At 56.2% G+C, this 20,928-nt stretch overlaps 1 protein-coding gene across 8 annotated transcripts; it reads right to left on the bottom strand.

Moving 5' to 3' along the window:
• Nucleotides 1-2,534: 2,534 nt before the first annotated feature.
• On the bottom strand, nt 2,535-20,501 carry BCAN (brevican). Of its 8 annotated transcripts, none has more exons than XM_036862564.1 (16): nt 20,330-20,501; nt 19,707-19,899; nt 16,734-16,830; nt 16,119-16,210; nt 15,038-15,412; nt 14,564-14,738; nt 14,151-14,278; nt 13,367-13,660; nt 11,157-11,390; nt 9,945-10,592; nt 6,349-6,456; nt 5,203-5,361; nt 4,507-4,589; nt 3,998-4,142; nt 3,340-3,530; nt 2,535-3,009 (listed from the first exon to the last, which is right to left on the bottom strand). In XM_036862564.1, exons 4-16 carry the CDS (start codon nt 16,207-16,209, stop codon nt 2,902-2,904), a joined length of 2,739 nt encoding a protein of 912 aa, XP_036718459.1. In that variant the 5' UTR covers nt 16,210; nt 16,734-16,830; nt 19,707-19,899; nt 20,330-20,501; the 3' UTR covers nt 2,535-2,901. The 8 variants fall into 8 exon arrangements, with proteins under 8 accessions (XP_036718459.1, XP_036713502.1, XP_036715938.1 ...); XM_036857607.1 differs by having other exon boundaries at nt 16,759-16,830; XM_036860043.1 differs by having other exon boundaries at nt 9,945-10,550; nt 16,759-16,830.
• Between the last annotated feature and the right edge of the window lie 427 nt (nt 20,502-20,928).

Here is a 20,928-nt window from a genome sequence, read left to right as displayed (position 1 = left end):
CAATGATGGTAGATCCCTGCCTACTGCTGCCGGGAGATTCAGTGAGAAAGCTGATGACAAGGCTGGGAAACCAAAGCCCCTTCCAGCTTACCACCAGGGTCTCTCCAGGAAATCCAACCTGCTACCTAAACTCCATCTCTGTGAGGATACGTTTCTCAGACAACGTCCCTTAAGAACCCAAGGACAGGGCTTCCCTGGTGGCACAGTGGTTAAGAATCCGCCTGCCAATGCAGGGGACACGGGCTCGAGCCCTGCTCTGGGAAGATCCCACATGCTGCAGAGCAACTATACCCGTGTGCCACAACTACTGAGCCTGTTCTCTAAAGCCCGTGAGACACAACTACTGAGCCCACGTGCCACAACTACTGAAGCCCGTGCACCTAGAGCCCGTGCTCCACAACAAGAGAAGCCACCGCAATGAGAAGCCCACGCACTGCAAGGAAGAGTAGCCCCCGCTCGCCGCAACTAGAGAAAGCCCGCACACAATAAAGACCCAATGCAACCAAAAATAAATAATAAATAATTAAATTAAAAAAAAAAAAAGAACCCAAGGACAGACACTGCCCCCTCCTCAGCCTTCTCCTCTTCAGACCCCACCTTCAAAGGCCCACTTTGGTCTTAATCCACTTACAATTCCAGCTTAATGCTCTGACATCCCTAAAAGTGCAATGAGTGGGCAATTGCAGGGTAATACAGGATAAAGCGGGGTTCTGCTCTGGCCCCAGGATCATCTTCTTCCTTGCAGCTGCTTAAGAAACAGTCCCACTCCCTAGCCATGCTAGGCTGTGTCATGTGGAGTGTGGGCCGGGCAGAAGGTGGGACAGGAGAGCCTGGGGCAAAGAGAGGAATGTGGTGGTTGGTGATTGGTAGGGAGCTGGGTCTGGGAGGTCAGTGTTGGTGTCTCAGAGACCAGCTGGTTTGGGTTTACATACCTGGAGAAGGCCCAGGATGGGCCTGGGCAGGGATGGCCTGGGAGAGCCCCCAGCTCCCCCCAACAATCACCTGTCTTTCTCTGTCCTGTCTCACTTGTCTGGGTCTCTTCATATTGCCCTCTCTAAGCTTTTTGCTCCTCTGGATCTGTCTCCCTGTCTTTTAGTTTTATCAGGTTTTACTGACTTCTACAAAAAGGAGTAAGAACTGCCCATGAGCGTGAATGTGTTGTAACCGTGGGCACAAGCAGAAGTGTGTACACATGACAGTGTGCACATGTGTGTGCATGTGTGTGAACCAGTGTGGTTAAGTGTGAGGATCTGCAGCAGTAAGATTCACCCCCATCAAGAAGACAGACAGGACTTCCCTGGTGGCGCAGTGGTTGAGAATCTGCCTGCCAATGCAGCGGACATGGGTTCGAGCCCTGGTCTGGGAAGACCCCACATGCCGCGGAGCAACTAGGCCCGTGAGCCACAAATACTGAGCCTGCGCATCTGGAGCCTGTGCTCCGCAACAAGAGAGGCCACGATAGTGAGAGGCCCGCCGATGAAGAGGGGCCCCCGCTTGCCGCAACTGGAGAAAGCCCTCGCACAGAAACGAAGACCCAACACAGCCAAAAATAAATAAATAAATAATAATTTTAAAAATGAATATCTAAGTTAAAAAAAAAAAAAGCAGACAGCATGCTGACAAAACACTTTACCAGGAGGCACAAGAAGGCACAATTCAGTGGACTGCGATGAGGTACACACACACACACACACACACACACACACACACACACACGCAGCTGATCATTCTCTCTCCAGTATTCAGAGAGTGACCTCATCATCTCAATCTCCGCTGACTCATAGACCCCAAGGCCAGCTCAGCCTGGCCGGAAGTCCTACCTTCCTCCCGCCCCACAGCCCGCAACCCGCTTCCCTTCCCGGGGCTCCTCAGAAAGACAGACCCCAGCGCTCCCTGGCGGTATCCTGGGACTCCTCCCGTTCGGCTCCACTCACGCACGCGCACACGGCACTCTCAGGCTGACGCGCCTGCAGCCGCAGCGCCCTCTGCTGACCACAGCCTATGGGCCTCACAGGTCGTTCCCCAGATCCCTGCCCGCAGCCGGGCTGGGGTGTCTCTCCGCTGCCCTTGTTTCCTTGTTCCTGCATCTCTGCTTCTTCTGCTGAAAGTAAGCCTTCTTGAAGCCTAACCCTCTGCGTTCCCTTCACCCTCACACCCCCTGGGAGAATCCCCCTCTGGAACCTCGGAATGGGGACACCAAAGCACCCACCTCTCTGCCTTCCTCTCTGGGCCCTCAGCCCCTCTTCCTCCCCAGACTGAACTTCTCCAGGTCTGCTTGACTGGACACTCTGGGCACTCCAGCTTCTTCCAAATATCCTTACGCTGTTCCCCAACCCCCGTGGGCTTATTCATTCCATAAATACTTACTGGGCAGCTATTCTGTGCCAGGCACTCTTATATCAGGCACTGACATCTTGAGGACTTATCTGACCTTCAGAAGCTAATAAACACAGAAGGTCTATTTATCCTGTGAGGCCCGGCCCAACTCCACTTTTCTCTGTCACACACACAGAGGCATCAAACTTGTTTGGGCTCAAATGCAGCTTTATTTCCTGCTGGTTTTACAGGTACTCCATCCTGCGAACCCATTCTCTTGGAAAACCGAGAATGAGTGGGCACAGTGCCCCCCAGGGGAATGGAGAGGACAGGATGGCTGGCAAGGAGAGGGCAGTTGAGGCACTTAGGGACCTACTCAAGGCCCTGAGGGAAAAACCTGATGCCCAGGATAGGGGTGAGAGAGCCTAAGGCAGGGCTGGAGCTACCCAGGTATTTCACAGAAGCCCCTCAGGCACTATCACCTGGACTTCAGCTCCACCCCTCTCTTTGTCACTCCCTGTGATGGGAAAAGCATGGGTTCGAGGGAGGGTTGGGGGCAGAGGGCAGTGTTGGCGGCCTTGACCCTTAGGGACCTGGAGCTGGATAGGGAGGCGGGGTCAACCATGCCTTCCAGCTCCCCAGGAGCCTCCTCTGACGTCCTTCTGGGGCTTTTATTGGGTGCAGAGCTCGAGCCTGGGAAAGACACACACACTCACCCTCCACCCTTGGGCTCCTCCTCCTTCTCTGTCTTCTCAGAGCCTGCCCTCTGGTGTTCTTGCTCCTTGACCTCTGACCTCATCAAAACACCTTCCCTGGCTCAGCCCTTAAGAGCCCAGAGTGTGGCTGCATATTCTCAGACAGCAGCACTGAAGGGGACCCCGGAGCATTCAGCCCACCTCCTCTTTGCCCCAGAGAGGGGTAGTGATAACTCCGAGATTACACAGCCAGTGATGGACAGAGCTAGGACTGGAGCCCACGGTTGTGTTGGCTAGTGCCCCCCACCTGCCTCCTCCTGGCACTCACAGGCCTGCGGGGCACACAGGAGATCTGGGGGGGCTCCCAGCGACCATTCTCCTGGCAGCGGATCAGTGGTAGGTTGCGCTGGGCCAGCCCCTCCCGGCACCGGTAACGAAGCACTGTGTCTACTTCATAGCGCAGCCGTGGACGGCCAAATACTTGAGCCAGGGGCAGCTCTGGTGGGGGGCCACAGGACACTGCAGGGGGGACACAGTCAGGAACTGGGAGCTGGGCTCTGGGGGTAACAGTTCCCAGAATTGGGATGAAGGAGGAGAGGAGTAGGCCATAACCTGACACACAAAAAGAGTAGGGGTTCCAGGGACTTCCCTGGTGGCACAGTGGTTGGGACTCTGAGCTCCCAATGCAGGGGGCCCAGGTTCGATCCCTGGTCAGGGAACTAGATCCCTCATGCATGCTGCAACTAAGAGATCGCATGCCACAACTAAGGAGCCCACCGGCCACAACTAAGACCCGGCGTGACCAAATAAATAAATAATAAAGAGTAGGGGTTCCAAATGGACCCATCTAATTTGTTATCCCGCCCATGCCCACGGCCTGGGACACATTTCTGATTTCTCTGTGTAGCTTTGCACCCTCCTTCTGCATACACATCAGTTCCAGGATTCTCTAGCCCCCACCCCTCCTCCCCCTCGCCTGCCCTCACCCAGCCCCATCTTGCAGGTGTAGGACAGGTGGTAGTTGCAGGGCACATCACTCCATTGTCCCTGATCGTGCCACACCATAACCACGCAGTTCTCTCCGGACAGGAAGTAGCTGTCTGGCTGCCCAGGGTTCCAGTTCTCATAGAGCTGGGAGGGTGGGGGGAGGATGGAGGAGGTGGTGAGGAGCTCCAGCCCCAGGAGCACTGGGAGGAATGGAACTGGAGGACCTGAGGAGAAGGAGGTGGGGGAGGGGCACCAGGAGAGGGAAGGCTAGAGGGATGGGGAGTAGGGGACCCAGAAGGAGAAAGAAGATGTCAGGGGCTTTGGGGGGAAGGATAATGGGAACCAGAAGAGAAGAGAAGGGGACACAAGGAATGGAGGAGGGCCAGGAAGAGGGAAAGGTAAGGGGCCAGTAAAAGGAGAGGGAGGGATGGGGGTTATTGGGGGTAGAGGGCAGAAATGCTTCGAAGAAGCGACCTAGACAGCGTGAGGGATGGCCGGAACCTCTCACCAGGGGGATGCCATCTGACCACAGGAAATCGCCTTCGATGGTCCTGTCATTGAGCCCGATCCACTGGTACTCCCGGTATCGATCTGGGGAAGAACCGCAGGGGAGACGAAGGCATGCAGTGAGCTTCGCTGCCAGCAGATGGCGGCCATTCCCTGTCATCGGGCTGTCTGCGGGTGCTCGCGGGGGGGAAGTCCTTCCCGCAACCCCAAATCCGCGCTTCCCGGTATCCTTATACCTCCAACCTCTGCACAAGGGCGGGATGGAAGGCAGGGGCGTGGGGGGTGAGGAAGAAGAAAAATATCACCAGGGCTAGAAAAGGGAAACTCTGGAAAAAGTAAAAACTTTCAGCAAGGTCAGAGTCGGGGAGAGTAGACGGAGGCAGGAGAGCCAGGGAGGTGGGGAGCGACTAAAGATAAGCCCCCAAGCAACCGCCAGGCTGATGCAGGTGTATTTCCTGAGCGAATCTCAGCCCTCCCCTGCCTGAAGCCCCACCACCCACGTGTGGAGTGGGAAGGAGGGAAGGAGGAAGGAAAAGTGAATGAATGAATGAATGAGGTAAACCAAGTAATGAGTACCTGAATTAATGTATAAGGGAATTAATTAACACACTCATTAATTGATTGATTGATGAGTGAGTGAATGTGTGAGTGAGAGAACAGGTGACGAGGGTCGCCTCCCGCCCTGTCCCCAGCCCACTGTTGATGAAGTCCTGTTCCTCCGGCGTGCTGATGCTGGCCAGGTGCGCGCCGTACATCCGGCACTTGTTCTCCGCCTCCTCCCAGCTCCTTCGTGTAGAAAAGTGCTTGTAGCAGGCGCCCTGGAAGGCGTCCCAGCCGGGGCTGCAGAAGCGGAGGCCTAGGACACAGAAGGGCAGGCAGCTTAGGCGGGAGGACCCCGAAACTCTGAGGGGCTGGGTCCCCAGACAGGGACTGGGCTCCTCCCACCACCTCAGACTGAGGGGGCGGGACTAAGTGTAGGAGGGCGGTGCCAAAGAGAGAGTAGAGATGGAGCGGCTAGGAGCTGGAGGGGCCCTGGTTGGAGGGGGGCCTTGATGCCTTCCTTCTCTTGAGCGACAGAGACCAGGGTGAGGCTAGAGTTCCGGCCTGGGTCTCTGCAATCCTCCATCCTAAAGAAGAGCTGAACCCTCCTCTCTTCCCAGGAGAACGGAAACTGACAAGTACTGACTGCCTGCCAAATTCCAGGAGCATAGACTCCCTGAGAGAGTCATTTTTGATTCCACTTAACAGATGAGTAAATTGAGGGGAGGGCTCAGAGAAGTTATGTGATTTGTCTAAAATGGGAATTCTTGGGCTTCCCTGATGGCGCAGTGGTTGAGAATCTGCCTGCCAATGCAGGGGACACGGGTTCGAGTCCTGGTCTGGGAAGATCCCACATGCCGCGGAGCAACTAGGCCCGTGAGCCACAATTACTGAGCCTGCGCGTCTGGAGCCTGTGCTCCGCAACAAGAGAGGCCGCAATAATGAGAGGCCCGTGCACCGTTATGAAGAGTGGCCCCCACTTGCCACAACTAGAGAAAGCCCTCGCACAGAAACGAAGACGCAACACAGCCATAAATAAATAAATAATTTAAAAAAATAAATAAATAAAATAAAATGGGGATTCTTCTCCCACGCTTCCACTGCAGGAGGCCCAGGTTCAATCCCTGGTCAGGGAACTAAGATCCTGCAACCTGCGCCGGTGCATTCAACAACAACAACAAATGGAGATTCATTAATGGCAAGGCCAAAACCAGTGTCCCGTCCCACCCCCCTGGAACTAGCACGTTGTGGCAGGGTCTAGGCTTCAGCTCTCCCCCCCACCGCAGCCCCTCAGCACACTCACCAACATCGCACAGGTCCCCCCCATAGCCAGGCAAACATAGGCAGCGGACCCCCTCCTCCTCCTCCAAGCACGTCCCACCATTATGGCAGGGGCTGGGGACACAGTAACCTGAGAGGGAGAGAGGAGTGAGGTGGGGGGCCAGGGGAGCACAGCTCTGCAGCACAGGGTTCAGGGGTCCCAGCCCCGACGCCCCCCTTGTCCTGGGGGCTATCACAGCACCCTAAATGTTCTCCCTGAAGCCTGCCTCTGGTCACAGCCCAGACCTGAGTTCTGGGTTTTTCCCTCCTCACTGCCCCCCACTTCAGCACTGGCTCAGCCCAGTGCTGGTCATTGTCATGCCCACCAGTGTGGACCACGTCTAACAGGGGCCGAGAGGAGTGTCCAGGAAGGCCTTCAGGGCCTAAAGGGAAGGATACTGGGCTGTCAGTCATGCGTCCTGGACTCTTACCTAGCTCCTGGATCTGCCGGGTAACATTGAGCCAGTCACTTTACCTCTCTAGGCCTAGAGTTTAGTCCCCCACCCCTTGTCATTGTGCCAGGTCCTAGCACAGTTCTGTGTAGTCTAGGTGGGCTGGGTGGAACTGAAGGAGAGGAGAGTCACCATAGCAACAGTGAGGTGTGGCCTGCCATTTACCGCTTCTGGGACCTGATACTGGGGTGGTCTAGGAGGGAGCTAACCATTCCTCCTGCTGTCCACTGGGCAGAGCCAGGCCCAGAAGCTGTTAGTGAAGATCCAATGCACTTCCCTCACTCTATGCCCTACTCCCTCGCCCCCCCCAACCCATCCCAGGAATGGAGCTGCAGCAGCTCCCACTGTCCTGTAGCACTGGCTCCACACACTCTCTCAACATCATCCAACCTCTTTGCCTCCCCTTCTTTTCTCCCAGGGCTCTCCCCACCCCTTACCAGGCTCCCCTTTCCCCCTCCACTTGGGGCCTCCTGCGGGTTCCCCAGCCTAGAAACCCCTTCAGTCCATTTTGTTCCTTCCTTCTGGCCCCTTCTCCTCCAGGCAGTCTTCTTGGACTAACACACTACTCTGAAGGCCTGCAATCTGTTGTCTAGATCCAGCTCCGTCTGGCTAGGCCATCTGCCTTCTCTTCTGGACTCTCTCTCACGATCTTGGGTGGCTTCCCTTAGACTGGGCCTAGGTGCTGATGGGGCTGTCAGATTCTACTCCTTTCTGATCTGGATGACCCGGAGATGATGGCCCCACAGACTGACAGAGCAGGTCAGGGTTCTCAGCCCAGCCCTGGGCAGGACCCCTCAGACCAAGCCATCCACTCCTAGCAGCCAAGGCCCATGCCCACAGTGCTTTACTCTGGCCCAAGATCCCACTGCCTGGTGGGGATCAGAGCAGAGGTGGGGGGAGGAGAAGCTGGAGGTGATTCAAAGAATTTTGCTGGGATGACCTAGCTGTTTTGGGTAAAATGAATCAGCTGTTCCAACACCACTCCTACTGTCATCACCCCTTCTGCCAATAGTTTCTTTCAAGCTGGTACTGCTACCTCCTAGGGCAAAGCAAGGAGGGGCAGTGTTTTATTTAACCCTTTAAGGACCAGATCCTTCAGAGCGTAGGAGTCCTGAACCCCCTTCCTTTCCTCACACTTTCCTGCTCCTCCCGTGATCCTCTCTGCTCCTCTCTGTCCAACCCCCTAACCCTGGGGGCCAAAGACTCTCAAACTTGGTCCCTGGGGCCGTACCCAAGCCATAGGTCCCTCCCCCTGGCCGTGGGTGGCAGAACCTGAACCAGGATGGTGGGGGGCGGGTGTTGGCGGTGAAGGAACTCCTCTTGAGACTTTCTGGTCTTCCACCTGCCCCCTTTTGGATCAACTACTATACACAATCATAAGGTTCTTCCTTCCTTACAGCTGCAATAGCAGGCTGGAGGACCTCTCACTCATCCCCCGGTGGGGTAACTAAGACACCGCAGATACTTCCAACGGTGCTCCTCTCCCACCAAAGCCCCTCCTCACCCCGCAGCGCTGAACTCCAAGGCCAGCTGGGCCGGGAGCCAGTAGTTGAAATGAGTGAGCCTAGGTGTGATGCAGAGCCCCCTAGCCCACCCTGGGCCATCTAGGAGAATGGTCCTGGGACTAGGAGGGTCCCAGCCTTCTCCAGAGATCTCCATTTGGAAGCTCAACCTTCACTAAATAGATAGGGCTTCTTTCTCTCAGACCCCAGAACCTAACTCCCCATTCCCCCTCCCTCCACATGCTCCATCCTCCCCTCCTGATTTGTTTCTTCTCCAGCAATAGGAACTTTGAGATCCTTTGGGTTCAGGAAGGGTGAAATAGTAGGTAAAGGTGGTCATTAGTGCAGGAGTTAGTGGAGGAGGGGGAGGCCATGGGCAGTGGGATGAAAGCGAGATACTATTCCCCTGCTGATATGTGGGGGAGGGGAACAGGGCCTTGGGGCACCTGGACGCCAGGGAATGGCCTCCATGCTAAGAGGGACTTTCTCTGTCAGTCCTCTGTATGTGTGGCTCTAGATGGGAGCCATCAAGATGGATCAGAAATGAATACAAAGGGACACGTGTACACACACACACACACACACGCACACACACTCTGGGCTGCAGAGGTTTCTCTCCAGGAGTGAGGGACTTCAACTCTCAGCACTCCCGCAGACTGACAGACAAAGACTTCTCTGGGGTAAAGTGTACAGTCAGATTTGGGATCTCAGCAGTCAGGAGGGCGGCGACAGGCCTGAGGAGAGGACAAGGGAACAGCAGGGGCTGTTAGACTGCTAGGACAGGAAAGGGTGCAGGCTGAAGATGGAAAAGGAAGAGGCACAAAGACACACAAAGACCCAGGGGAGAAAGAGAGAGACAGAGAGACACAGAGAGAGAGATGGCACCAAAAGAACCATCAAAGAGCTACCCAGGACACAACTCCATGGAATGAAAGGGGCAAACAGCTGGGGGTGGAGACAGAGGGTGCCAGAGTTTTGGTTATAAAGCGGTTTAATAGAGATTTATTTCCAAGGCTTGTTTCCATGAAACAGTCTAAAAAAGTACTTCACAGAAGTAGTTGCTTAAGGCTCTGTGGGGATAGGGCTCTCCTAGACCCCAAAGGTTGAGGGGTGGGCATGGGATCCCAGGCTTCCCTGATACCAGTGGGAGGCAGCTGAAGGGAGATGGCACACAGGAGGGGGAGGGAGCAGTGGAGGATGGGCCTGGGCCTTGAAGAGTGCAAAAGGCAATGAGGGCACCCACTGAACAAGGCATGAGGGTCCTCTGTGGGGCCAGTGAGATGTGCGTCACAGGTAGAGAGCCGAGGGTAGGAAAAAGTTCCAGGTGTTTGGTGGTAGGGCTGAGGGTCACAGTGTGGATTTCAGAAACAGGGATAGGGTCACAGGGTGGGAGTCATGGAGTTGGGGGTTACAGGGTGAGGACTCAGAGAGCTGGAATGGAAGTCACAAGGTGGGGTATCCAAGATTGGAAGCCCACAGGTAGAGGTGGGTAGGAGAATGAAGGCAAAGGACAAGAGAGTCTGGGGCAATGGTGGGTTAAAGGACTATAGGTCAGGTGATCCACAGCTGCAGGGGGAGAAAGAGGAGGAGGATAAAGAGGGAGGTTGAGCCTTGGGCAAAGTTACCTGATGAGGGGGCCACGGCCACTCCACCATGGCTGGCACTGTCAGTGGGCAGCACCGGCTGGGCATGCACTGAAGTCCCTGCTGGGACAGTTCTTCCAGAATTCTCTTCAGAAGGGGTCTCCAGATCCCTGGTACCCTCAGGGACCCGTGTGGCTGGAAGCAGGGAAGGGGCATCCTCGGAGCTCCCTGTCTCCTCGCTCTCTCCTCGAGGGACCCCAGACAGCTCAGGACCCCCAGTCTCCTCCCCTCTCTCTCTTGCCCCAACCGGAGTGGAAGGTGATGGGGATGCCAGGTTCCCCTCCCTGGGAGTGGGCAGGGTCTCAGTGGGTGGTCCAAGGACCGTTGGAGGCCTGGGAGCCTCTGGCTCTCCGTAGGGAGGTGGTGATGCATCAGGCTGCAGGACTGCCCTCACTGGTGGGGATGCCTGGGAGAGTGACTCCTCTGGAGCCAGCTCAGTGGGGAGAGGGGCCTCTGGGTCCAAGCTGCTGAGCTCACTGGGCCAGGCCCACAGGGCCTCGTCCTCCACCTCCTCCTCTTCGTCTTCCTCTTCTTTCTCTTCTTCATCCTGGTATTTCTCTTCTTCCTCCAACACCTTGCCTTCCTCTTCTGAGGACCCCAGGGGAGGTACAATGGATTGGGTTTCAAATTCTAGGCAAAGCACAGATGATTCAGCACCTGGGACAGCACCCACCAGAGGACAGGAAGAAGGAAGGGCAAGGGGAGAAAGGCGGGGCTGGGGAGGGTGAGCCCTCGGGGGGAGGGAAGAGCCTGCCCTGGGGAGGAATCGCCTTTGCGCCACACCAGAAGAGTTTCAACTGGAGCTGCAATAGTGAGGCAACAGTTGCGGAGGCTCTATGAGCTGTCATTAGCCCAGGAAAACCTGGTGGTTGCATCTACCTCTCCCAGTCTGTTAAAATTCTCTGTTTATTTTGGGTAGGTGAGGGGGAGGAGAGACCAAAGAAAGGAGATCCCTCCTTCCCAGAGGGCAGCTCCTTAGTCCAAGCATCTCCAGACCCAGCTATTTGGGAGTGGGATTTGCTGGAAAGGCAAAGGTTGGGAGAGGAACAGGAGAGGCGCCTTGCACAACTGTGCTGCTGAGAGAGGACAGGGCAGAATCACGGCAGCGACAACCCCGGCCTCAACCTGGGCTTGCCCCTTCTGCCCCAACTTCTCCCAGGTGCGGACATCCCCAGGATAAGAGACTTGAGTTACCTAGGAGGGTCCTAGGGGCCTCTGCTGGGTCTTCTGGCGTGGAGCTTCCACCTGCTCCATCCTCCATAATGGGAATGGAGTAGATGGCTCCCCGGGACTCGCTCTCCACAGCTTCCTGAGGCAGCTGCAGTTCCTCCAGGGTCTCTGTCACTGTGACAATGGCTTCCAGTGCATCAGAGGCCAGGTCAGAGGCTGGGTTGGAGGCCTCAGGGATGGCAGAGGGCTGGGCAGAGTCTGTGGCAGGAGGAAAGTGTCAAGGGGAGGTTAAAGCGGTGGCTCTGCCCTCACAGGCCTGCATGTGAGGGTTCTGGGTTAGACTCAGAGACCATGGAATTCTCTTAATTCTCTCTCATCTTCCCTATGGAGCACCCATGGGGCCCAGGGAGCACCCCGGGGCTTCATCACTCATTCCTCAAGCATTAATCAAGTGCCCGCTATGTGTCATGCCGAGCATTCTCCTGGGCACTGGGGATACAGTGCAGAGCAAAACAGCAAGCTTCCTGCCCTCAAGGGAATTTATATTCTAGATACAGACAAACAAATAAACATATAATGTTACCATGTAAAGAACAATTAAGTTTAGTAAGGAGATGGGAAGTACCACTTCAGATAGAATGGTAAAGGAAGGCTCAGGAGAGAGGTCATCCCTTGAGTAAGGAGATGGAGGCAGAAGGATGGACAGAATGGCCTCAGCACCTTGGGACCCTGGGTTTAGGGTAAGGTGTGAGGGATCCCAGTCATCCTAAGACTCTAGAAATGGAAGCGGACAGGCTGCCATCACCACAGGAGAGCTGAAGGGTAGAGTACAGGAAGGACATTCAACCATCACCACCTGATGATCTCGGTGTTGGGGCAAAAGGGCAAGTGGCCACCCCATCCTTCCAGGATCTGCTCTCTTCAAATAACCAGAGTTTTAGAATGAATTACCTTGTCCCGGGGGAAGGGAACCAAGAGCAGAAAACCAGTGAAGCAAAGGTGGAATTGGGCTAAGAAAAGCCCTGAGGGCCATCTGTGTTCAGCCAGACAAGACAGGACAGCACATCCTGCCTTCGTCACCTGCTTCAGTGAGCCTTGCTCATACCAGACAAGCAAACCTGTGCCCTTGCCTGCCTCTGCCCTCCACCTGCTCCAAACCATAGTCATCCTCTTCCTTCCCCTCTTCTCCTGATTCAGTTCCTCCTTCAATTTCTTTCCAGAACAGTGCTTGGGACATAATTATAATCAGTGCTAGAAGTGTTAGCTACTATTATTATAATTATTATCATCATCACCATTATCTGTGTTCAAGTAAGTCTTTCCAGATGGACCTGTCTTCCTGTGGACTTCCCTTCCCCATCCCTCCCAGCCTCAGGCCAAAGCCATCTGGAGATCTGTCCCAGGTGAAGTAATGCTTTTCTCTCAGTCTTTCCTTGTGCTGGGGGTGAAGCATTTCGTCTTTGGTCAGACTGGGGGCTCCCGTGGCAGAAACTGTGTCTTCCTCCTTCAGGCTAAGGGCTTCTAGAAGGCTGTGTCTTCTCTTTCCAATTCTGCCTCCAGCCCTTGTACCAGTACTGCAGGCTCACAGTTGGGGCAGGGACTCCAATACTCCATGGCAATGCCTCCCTGATTGTCAGTCATCCTTGGCCTGGGCCCTGTGCCTCTGGGGGTCGCAGGCACTGCCTCCCCTCCAGCTCCCAGTAGAAGATGTGGGCAGGAAGCCATCTCTACACCCAGCTGTCTTTAAGGACCTGCTCCCTGTGGGGGGAATTATGTCTGTCCCTCAATATTTGGTGGTAAAAATCTGTTACCTTCAAGCTGAAGGTTCTGGAAACCCCTCTGAAGCGTATTTGGTTAACTGGAGCAGATCATTCATTGGATTCAGAGGATGTCAGTCATCTCTGATCTGCTCATGAGCTGACCAGAGATGGAGACATATTTGGCAGCCCAATAAGGGAGAGGCAGCTTTGCAACAGGAAGAGACAAGGCAGGGACTACTGGTGTGGAGGCAGGTGAGGAGATGCAGAGAGGTGAGCCCTCCTTGAGGCCACAAAGACCAAGTCAGAGGGCACAACCAGAATTAGAACCCTAAGTGACAAGCTGAGCACCACCCAAAGCTCCTTGAGGCAAATGGCAAAGACCCAAGAGAAACTGGTCGGGGCTGGGGTAAGAGCGTAGGCCTCGACTCTGTCTCCCTGAGGTTGGTCTCAGCCTCTGCAGGGAGGTGGGCTCACCTCGGAAGCAGTAGACATTGAAGCGGCTGTGCTTGTTGGGGAAGCCGGTCTGGTTGGGGAAGAGGAAGAGAGTCTTGACACCAGGGAGGCCCCCACCACAGCGCTGGCTGGGTGTGACGATGGGGTAGCGCACACTGCCATCAGCCAGCCAGCCTGGGCTGCAGCGGTCCAGGCCACCATCCCAGGCTGCATACAGCTGGCCCGTGGTTGCAATCTTAGCACCCCGCTCCTGGCAGTATGCCCGTGCCTCCTCCAATGTCAGCTTGTCTGGAGGGGCCCCCAGGAAGAGCTCTCCTGGGGAGGAAGAAGAGGCTGGGTTACCAGGAAGGGAGCTCCTTCCACCCTGGGCTCCCACAGAGACTCTGGGCAAGCTTCTCTGGGCCTCAGTCTCCTCATCTGCGACATGCAGTCCATCACACGACTTTATAGGATCGAAGTCTTGATAGAACCTTAGGATGGATAATATTGCTCGAGGGAACCTGGCCCAACTTCCTAATTCTGCCAAGAAGGAAACTGAGGCTCAGAGATACTAAAACGTAGAGAGATGCACAGCAGGTAACAGCAGAGTCAAACTCAGTCTCCTACCACCTGTCTGAGGCTTTGGCCATGAACTTGTCTATATGACAGTGTTTGGAGGGAGGGACACTGACTGTTTCCTTACCGCTGGCTGCCCACTTAAATATAGGCTGATAAAGGATGATAAGATCCAGCAGAGGCCCAGGAGGACCTATGGGCAGCACTGGAGAGGGGGCTCTTCCCCTGGGAACTCCCTACCCCCAATCACCATTTAGTTCTTCAGCATAACAGTAGACATCATAGAGGTCATCCGGGTCCACCACTCCATAGTTCCGGACCCCAGGGAAGCCATCCATGTCTCCATAACAGGCCTCTCGTGGAGTCTGGATGGGATACCTGGGGAAGGGGTACAAATGCCTTCACCAGGGAGCCATCCCATGGTGACCCTCCTGAATCACACTGCTTTTCAGTGCAGCCAGTTGTCCTCCTAGCTCCGCAGAAATGCACACCTCCCACCAGGGCGGGGTCCTAACCCACCCTCCAAAGACCAGCTTCATCTGCCAGAGGCAGGGAGCCCTATATGGCCAGCCTGAGGCAGCAGTGGGCAGCCCCTGGCAGAACCAGAGGCCACAGCCCTCCTCAGAAACAGCTAGAAGCTCCTGGGCCCCAGCCCCAGCCCACCTCACGGTCTGGTCAGACAACCAGCCAGCATCACACTGTTCATAGCCCCCAAGATAGGCGGCATAGAGCTGCTCCGGAGTGGCGATTCGGGCTCCGATGCGGGCACAGGCCTCCTGGGCCCCAGCGAAGGAGAAAGCATAGCGGGCAGAGCCCTCCCGGTAGAGAAAGACGACCCCTGAGGGGCAGAGAGGATCCTGAGGCAGGATCACCCAGCACACTGACTTTCCCTTCCCTTCCTTGTCAATCCCCTGTATACAAAGGGTAAAGTCCAAATTGCGCCCACTCTACAGCATGAGGGGCTTCAGTTAGACTGTGGGTAGAACTTCCTCCACCTGAAGAGAGAAAGGAGGTAACAGAGGCCTGTAGCTACGCACTCCTTTTCCAACTCAGTCTGTGCCTTCTAGGTGTTTGCTTCCGCTTCAGACTGTGGGTTCCCCTCCCTCTCTCCGGGAACCTCCATCTCTGCCCTCTCACCTTTGACCTTGACCTCCACGGCGTCGCTGCTGTCGTCGATGCCGTGCTGGACCTCGCAGCGGTAGATACCCGAGTCGTTGGGCCGCAGCTCGCTCAGCACCAGGGAGACATCGGTGAGTGACGCCGGGTAGGCAGGCAGTGCCACGCGGAACCGGTAGGCCTCGCTCACCTTGACGCGTAGCCCCCGCGCCACTAGCACCTCGGCCTCCCGGCCGCCGGACAGGAAGGTCCACTTGACCCGGGGGGAGCCCTGCGCGGCCCGGCGGCTTGGCGGCGGCCGCAGGTAGTGTATGTGGCACGGGATGGTGAGGGCGCCGCCCAGCACGCCCTGCAGCGGCGCGTCACCCGCTATGCGCACGCGGAAAGCCCGGTCCTCTGTGGGCGGGCGGGGCCGGCTTGTACTTCGTGCTGTGGATCTGCCACGACCCGCCCCAGGGTTTCCAAGCCCCGCCCCAGGATCCCGACGCCCCGCCTTAGGATTCCCGGGCCTCGCCCGGGGGTTTTCGTAACCCCGCCCCCAGGAACCTGGGCTCGGGCCCGCTGAGTCCTGCAAACCCACCTCTAGGTCCCCCAGGCCCACCCCTCACGGTCTACAGACCGGTCCACAAAGTCTCCCAGTCAAATTCAACTCCAGAGTCTCCCAGTACCACCCCAGGATTCCTGGCCCCCACCCCAGGGTCTTCTAACCTCACCCCCTGGGTCCTGCAGCCTTGTCCTCAAAGTTTCCCAGTCTGTTCCCTTCGGTCACTTTCACGATTTCTCCCAGTTCCACCTCTGTTCTGCCTCCCAGACCCATTCATCGTGCCCCAAGGGTCTCCCATCCTCCACCCTGGAGACTGGCAGCCATGCACCTAGTGTCCCTCCCCAGCCCTACTCCCAAGATTCCGCCACCCTACCAGCGGCCCACAAATCATCCCTTATTTTCAAGTGTCCCTGCCCTGATCCTCCCCCACAGTGCTCCCAATTCTGTCTCCTCCCTGGGTCCCTCAAGGCTGACAGAGGTTGGTTAGGGCTGAACAAGAGGCTCCTTCCTACCACAGGGGAGATGCAGGAGACAGTGACCCTGAATGGGGTTGCTTACCTGAGCTGTCTCCTTCCAGAGCATCAGCTAAGGCCGCAGGGACACAGGCCAGAGCCAGGGTTGCCAGCAGGGGCAGAGATGGTAGGGCCATGCTGCAGGATGAGGGGGGGAATGGAGGAGGAAAGATGGGGTTAGACCTCAGGATGGACTTCTGACTCCCTACCACGTCCACATGGATCACACATATCCTGACTCCAGAAGCCCACTGCCCCCACCTCACTATTAATTAACACTGTTTCTGTCTCCCCTCAAGGGATTCTTATTTATTTATGTTTGGCTGCATTGGGTCTTCGTTGCTGCTTGTGGGCTTTCTCTAGTTGTGGCGAGCGGGGGCTACTCTTGGTTGCGGTGCGTGGGCTTCTCATTGCAGTGGCTTCTCTTGTTGTGGAGCACAGCCTCTAGAGCGCAGGCTCAGTAGTTGTGGCGCACAGGCTTAGTTGTTCCGCAGCATGTGGGATCTTCCCGGACCGGGGCTCGAACCCGTGTCCCCTGCACTGGCAGGAGGATTCTTAACCACTGCGCCACCAGGGAAGTCCCCCCACCAAGGGATTCTTATTCAGAACCGAGACCTGGGTCCTCGTCAACTCACTGTGTGACTTAAGGCAAGTTCCTTACCCTCTTTAAGCCTTTGTTTTCTTACTTGTAAAGCAGCACCATTACTACCACCTCACAGGTTGTCATGAGGCTATGGGCTTTGAGAGTGCTTTTTATCCTAAAACAAAACAAAACAAAAACAAGCAAACAAAAAAACCTGTACAAATGTATAGCACCCTGCACACAGTAAGAGCTCAATAAATGCTTACAGCATATAGCATGAATTGTGGGTGCTATTATGCTTGAGTCTCCTCTGCCCCTCCCAGTACCGGACTTCTTTGAACCTTCCTCCTCCCAACCTTTCCTTCCTGTCCCTTCCTCCCTGAGTACCATACCCACCTAGCCTCCTCTGGGAAGGCTTTCTAGACTAAACCCAGGCAATGAACAACATCTCTCCAGCCCAACCCCTCATTGAACTCCCCCCACTGCACCATTACTTATAAGGAAACTCTTCTCTTTACCCCCCAGCATCCTCCACCCCCTCATCCTTGGCTGCCTTCTCCCTCCTTCCTCCCAGCCTTTCCTTTCTGCCTGGCACGGGCTTTCCCACAGGATCTCCTGGCTCAGAAACCAGCTGGGACAAAGCCCCTGTCTCTGCCAGTCTGGCCTCCATCCAGCCTCTCCCTCCGCCCACCCCAGCCCCAGGCTGGGGGGTGGGCTAAGGGGTGTGTGTGAGAATAAATGAAAGGGACCATTTCCCTCCTGCCCTTGGCTATCAGAAGCTCTGAGAGCTTGAACTATTCTTCTGAAGATCTCAAAGCTCTTACACTCTCATAATGGAGGGATGGGGGTGGGACATTGAGAAATGGGCCCAGAGAGGGATTGAACCTGAGTCCCCAGTGAAACCAAGTCAGGCACCAGGCCAGTATGCCCTCAGGAAGGAAGGCTGCAGAGCCAACGTCATCTTTAATGGTTGGCTTAGACTCAAAAGAGCATGGAGAGCCAAGGCTGCCATGGAATAGGCCAATGGTACAGCAAGAGAGATGAAGGTTAGACTGCAGGCAAGGCTTCCTAGACATCAGGCTTATTCCTACTGTCTACTCATTCCCACTTCAGGCCCATTGTTCCATTTCCATCTTCCCTGACCACTCAGGCTCTGCCTTTGTACATGTCCGCCCTTTTCTGAGCCTGAGCTGATGGGAAATTTCCCTCTTCTCCCAGATCCTCTGAAGGATCCCAGATCCTCCTAAGGATGCCTCCCCACCACGGTAACATCCATTTCCCCCATTGTGGCTGGGCATCATTCCCTCAAGGTCAGAGGTGGGGGAGGAATGGCAGAAGCCAGATGCCCAGGGCCTCTCTTCGACCTTTGAGAGGGAGGGGGTTCTTGATGGGGCCCAATCAGAGGGTGTGAGACCAACTCTTGGCATGGGGGCACTTGAGAGGACTGCTTTCTGGGGTTGGAGTGGGGACCATTTGGCATGAACAGCCAGTGCCTGCCGAGTGCTTGGGAGACTGTTTGCCATGCATTTGAGCTGTGCCAGGTCCTAAGCCAGACCCCTTTCTGGCGCCTTCCCTCCCCTCGCCCTGGACTGGATCTGGAGCTACTCACAGCTCTCTGATGGGCGGCCCAGAAACCCATATAGTTGGAGCCACTCTGTGACCAACACCCTGGACCCTGCCTTTCACCTCTGTTATGTAAGTGGGGGAATGAAAGGAGAAAGTCTGAGTCTGATGAGGACCTGGATGCCCTGAATCATAGAGGGTATCCCACCCTCACCTCCTAGATTTGGAGTCACTGACCGGAGGGGCCAAGAGAGTGGGCCTGATTGTGTGGTTCTCACAGTCAGAGAGTTCTGCACACCTCCCAACCCCACACCAATCACACCAAGCTTGGGCCTCAGCCCCTTCCTGGTATAGCTAGGAGTCCTGAGAAAACTCAGGCATCCCCTCCTCTGGTACCAGACTCAGACTCAAGGATCCAAGCCTTGGTCTCCATAGCACACACACACCCACCTCCACTCCATCTTCTCATCCTCCAGAGCAGGACACACCACTTCATCTCTATCCTCAAGAGCTCAGCAGTCTTCCTGTCCCTTTCCCTGATGCCACACCATCCCTCTGCTACAGCCTCTGGATTTCTCCCCTTGTCTTGAGTTTCCCCAGCTGTTCAGGAAACTTCCCTCTTGTTACATTATCATTCCTGTCTGACCATGGATGTCTATCCCCTCACAGCCTTCAAAAACCCAGTGCACAGAGAATCAAGACCAAGCTGTGTGTGTGTGTGTGTGTGTACGCATGCATGCGCGTGCACTTATGCACACAGGCCCAATGCCCACCATCTCTATGCTGAATGCCCACCAGCTGGCAGTTCAAGGTCAGCCCCATGGGAACTGAGCTCCAGCACTCAGCAGGGTGAGCAGGGATGCACATGAGGCCAGAGCTTCAGTCACAGCAGGAGGGAAGCTTTCAGCTATCCCCTTAGTGGCTGTGTGAGGGGCAACAGGAACCTACACAATATCAGTGAGGCCTTAGCAGGGCCTGCAGGAGTAATTGCGGTAACCATATAAATAGTCCTATTTATTGGAAGCACAACTAACAATATGATTAGCAACATCGCCAGCTGAGCTATTGTAACTCCTCCTAGTATAAAATCTGACATGTGGATGATGCTGTTATCAACAGCAAAGTTAGCCATGACAACACAGGCACTGGTAATACAGGGAGTGGGTCTATGGGTTAGGTCATTGTCCCTTGATCTCACTGGTATTATCTGGAATAGAAGTAATGCAGATATGAATGGTGCTAACAAAACTGATGGCAAATCTTGGTCCTGTTAGAACCAAGTGGGCAGAGCTATTCTGATAGGAAGGGGATATGGAAGTACCCAGGGGGAGGGGGGTTCCCGGCCCAACAGCAGGGCTAGGAAGGAAAGCAGGAGTGGTAACTGGAATTCCAGCTGACAGTTCCTGACCATCTACCTGAGCCAGGCCTCTTACTATATGCTTCCCATGTACAACCTCAAGTTTGAGAAAAATACTGATTAGGCATTACATCGATGAGGAATCCGAGGTTCAGGGAGGTGAACTAACTTGCCCAAGGTCACACAGCAAGGAAGTGGCAGAGTTGGGATTCCAGCTCCAGTCGGCGCCGGGACCACCCACAACAGCGGCTCCTGTTTGCTGTCCTGCGGGCTCCGGGAAGGTAGCCCTAGGGTGGCCGGCCCCGGCTCCTCCCGCGGTGCTGCCTGCACGGTGGGTACAGAGTCGGGGGCTGACTCGAACCGCCGCCGCCCTGCCCAGGACAAGGTTGGAAATCTCGGGTGGTGGTGCTGGGTCTGGAGCCCGCAGCAGGGAAGACGCAAGGACCCCGAGGGGGGTTCCCATTAGCCCGCGGACTCAAGGGGGCTGCGGGTCAGGCTGCAAACAGCAATGGGGGTGCCAGCGGCAGAGCTGGGAGGCAGAGCTGGAGATGGCAGGACGGCAGCAGGGGCCGTAGGCGCTCTGGGCTGGCCGACAGCGGACCTCGCCGAGGTGTCAGGGGTCGGCGGGTTGCGTGCGCCGGAGCCACGCGAGGCAAGGCCTGAGGGGTCGGGGGTGCGGACCACAGGGCAGCCGGGGGTCGCTCCCTCCTCTCTCCCTCCCAGGTCTGGGCGGCTGGGATGCGGTCGCACTCACCTACCGGCGGGAGGCGGAGGACCGGGGTGGGGGTGCGGCACCGCGAAGTTTGCTGCCTCCTCCGGAGGTCTCCTCCGCGTCCACGGCTCGGTCCCGCAGCTGCAGCCGAGACTGCGGCGGGGACTGCGCGGGCGCGAGCAGAGGCTGGGCCCGCAGGACGCTCGAAAGAGGGCGCCGGGCGGCCGGGCGCCGCACAAAACCCCCTTTCTTTCCCCCCCGCCCCGCCCTTCCTCGAGGCTGCCCCCGCCCTCGGGCTGGGAACGCGGGGGGCTCGGGAAGATCACGGGACCTGCTGCCTTCTCTGCGTCGGTTCCCGGCGGCGGCAGCCGCGAGAGCAAGGACGAGAGAAGTAGGACAGCGTCCTGGGGATGAGAAGCTGAAGACTTGGAGTAGGGAGGGAGGGAGGGCTCGCCGAGCTAGAGGATGATGTTGCAGCCGGAGGGATGGGAGTTATACAGTCGGAAGGACTTCCCGTTGGTCAAGGGGAGAGGAGGAGGGACTCAGACAGTAGGGAAAAGGATGAAGGGAGAATGGGTGGGAGGCTTTGCTCCTGGAGAGACATCACACGCACGTATAAATGGGGGAGGGAGTCTCTTTTA

Source organism: Balaenoptera musculus, chromosome 1, assembly GCF_009873245.2.
Source record: "Balaenoptera musculus isolate JJ_BM4_2016_0621 chromosome 1, mBalMus1.pri.v3, whole genome shotgun sequence".
Taxonomy (NCBI): domain Eukaryota; kingdom Metazoa; phylum Chordata; class Mammalia; order Artiodactyla; family Balaenopteridae; genus Balaenoptera; species Balaenoptera musculus.
This window is presented reverse-complemented; position numbering and strand designations above follow the sequence as displayed.